The sequence below is a fragment of the Propithecus coquereli genome, unplaced genomic scaffold, assembly GCF_000956105.1.
Source record: "Propithecus coquereli isolate 6110/MARCELLA unplaced genomic scaffold, Pcoq_1.0 Scaffold574, whole genome shotgun sequence".
NCBI classification, from domain to species: domain Eukaryota; kingdom Metazoa; phylum Chordata; class Mammalia; order Primates; family Indriidae; genus Propithecus; species Propithecus coquereli.
The window spans coordinates 1,420,945-1,421,686 of record NW_012151663.1 but is presented as its reverse complement, the minus strand read 5'-3'; the positions used below and the strand labels follow the sequence as shown (position 1 = coordinate 1,421,686).

At 33.6% G+C, this 742-nt stretch overlaps 1 protein-coding gene across 1 annotated transcript in view; it reads right to left on the bottom strand.

Annotated features, from left to right (window-relative positions):
• The window catches only part of DNAH8 (dynein, axonemal, heavy chain 8), a 375,229-nt gene that overhangs the window by 40,273 nt on the left and 334,214 nt on the right, over positions 1-742 (bottom strand). Inside the window, 1 exon segment of the mRNA XM_012658131.1 lies at positions 146-247. Coding sequence (XP_012513585.1) covers positions 146-247 — 102 coding nt within the window.

Below are 742 nucleotides of genomic sequence, written 5' to 3'. Positions count from 1 at the left end.
GTGTGTGTGTGTATGTGTTGCTAGTTCTTTGCAGCAGCTCTGCTTTATACTTCCCCCCAAGTTTGGCACACCTGCTACAAACAAAAAATACTGGAAAACCCAATGAAATGTGTCTGAATGCTCTATTTTCTCTAGATTGACTTACTCTAGCAAAGCAATTAAGTAGACGTTTATCAAAGTCATCTGTCACTCTGCCTCCATACTGTACTTCTCCAATCATGTACCGGACTGTACTCCACGATACACCCTTTATTAAAAAAAAAGCATAATTCATTTTAATGCAAACAAATAATTATAAACATTTCAGGTCTTTCCCTAGAAGAAAGGTCTGGAAAAGAAAGCACTAGTTAGACTGCATTTAAAATTATTTGTTATCTCATATTAATAACTCAAGACTGGAACGGCTACGGTTTGTTCACCAAAGAAAAATCTGCAATACTAAATACTAGGAAATATATTGCCCATAGATTATTAAAAATAGGAAAAAAAAGACCATTTTTCACTCTGTGGATATAATCAACTATAATAATCATTTAGGAATGCCAAGCTGTTACAGAGGGAAAAAGTGGTACTTAGTGAAGAAAGGAGAAAAATCAAGTAATCAACGCTTTAATATGCCTTCTTAGTAATATATTTTCTGGAATCAGTATGAGAACAACCAGAAAATTATTTATTCACAAAATTTTTTTACAATACAATCCTCTGCCGTCTCATTCTGTGTGCTAAAACTGCATCAAAGTAT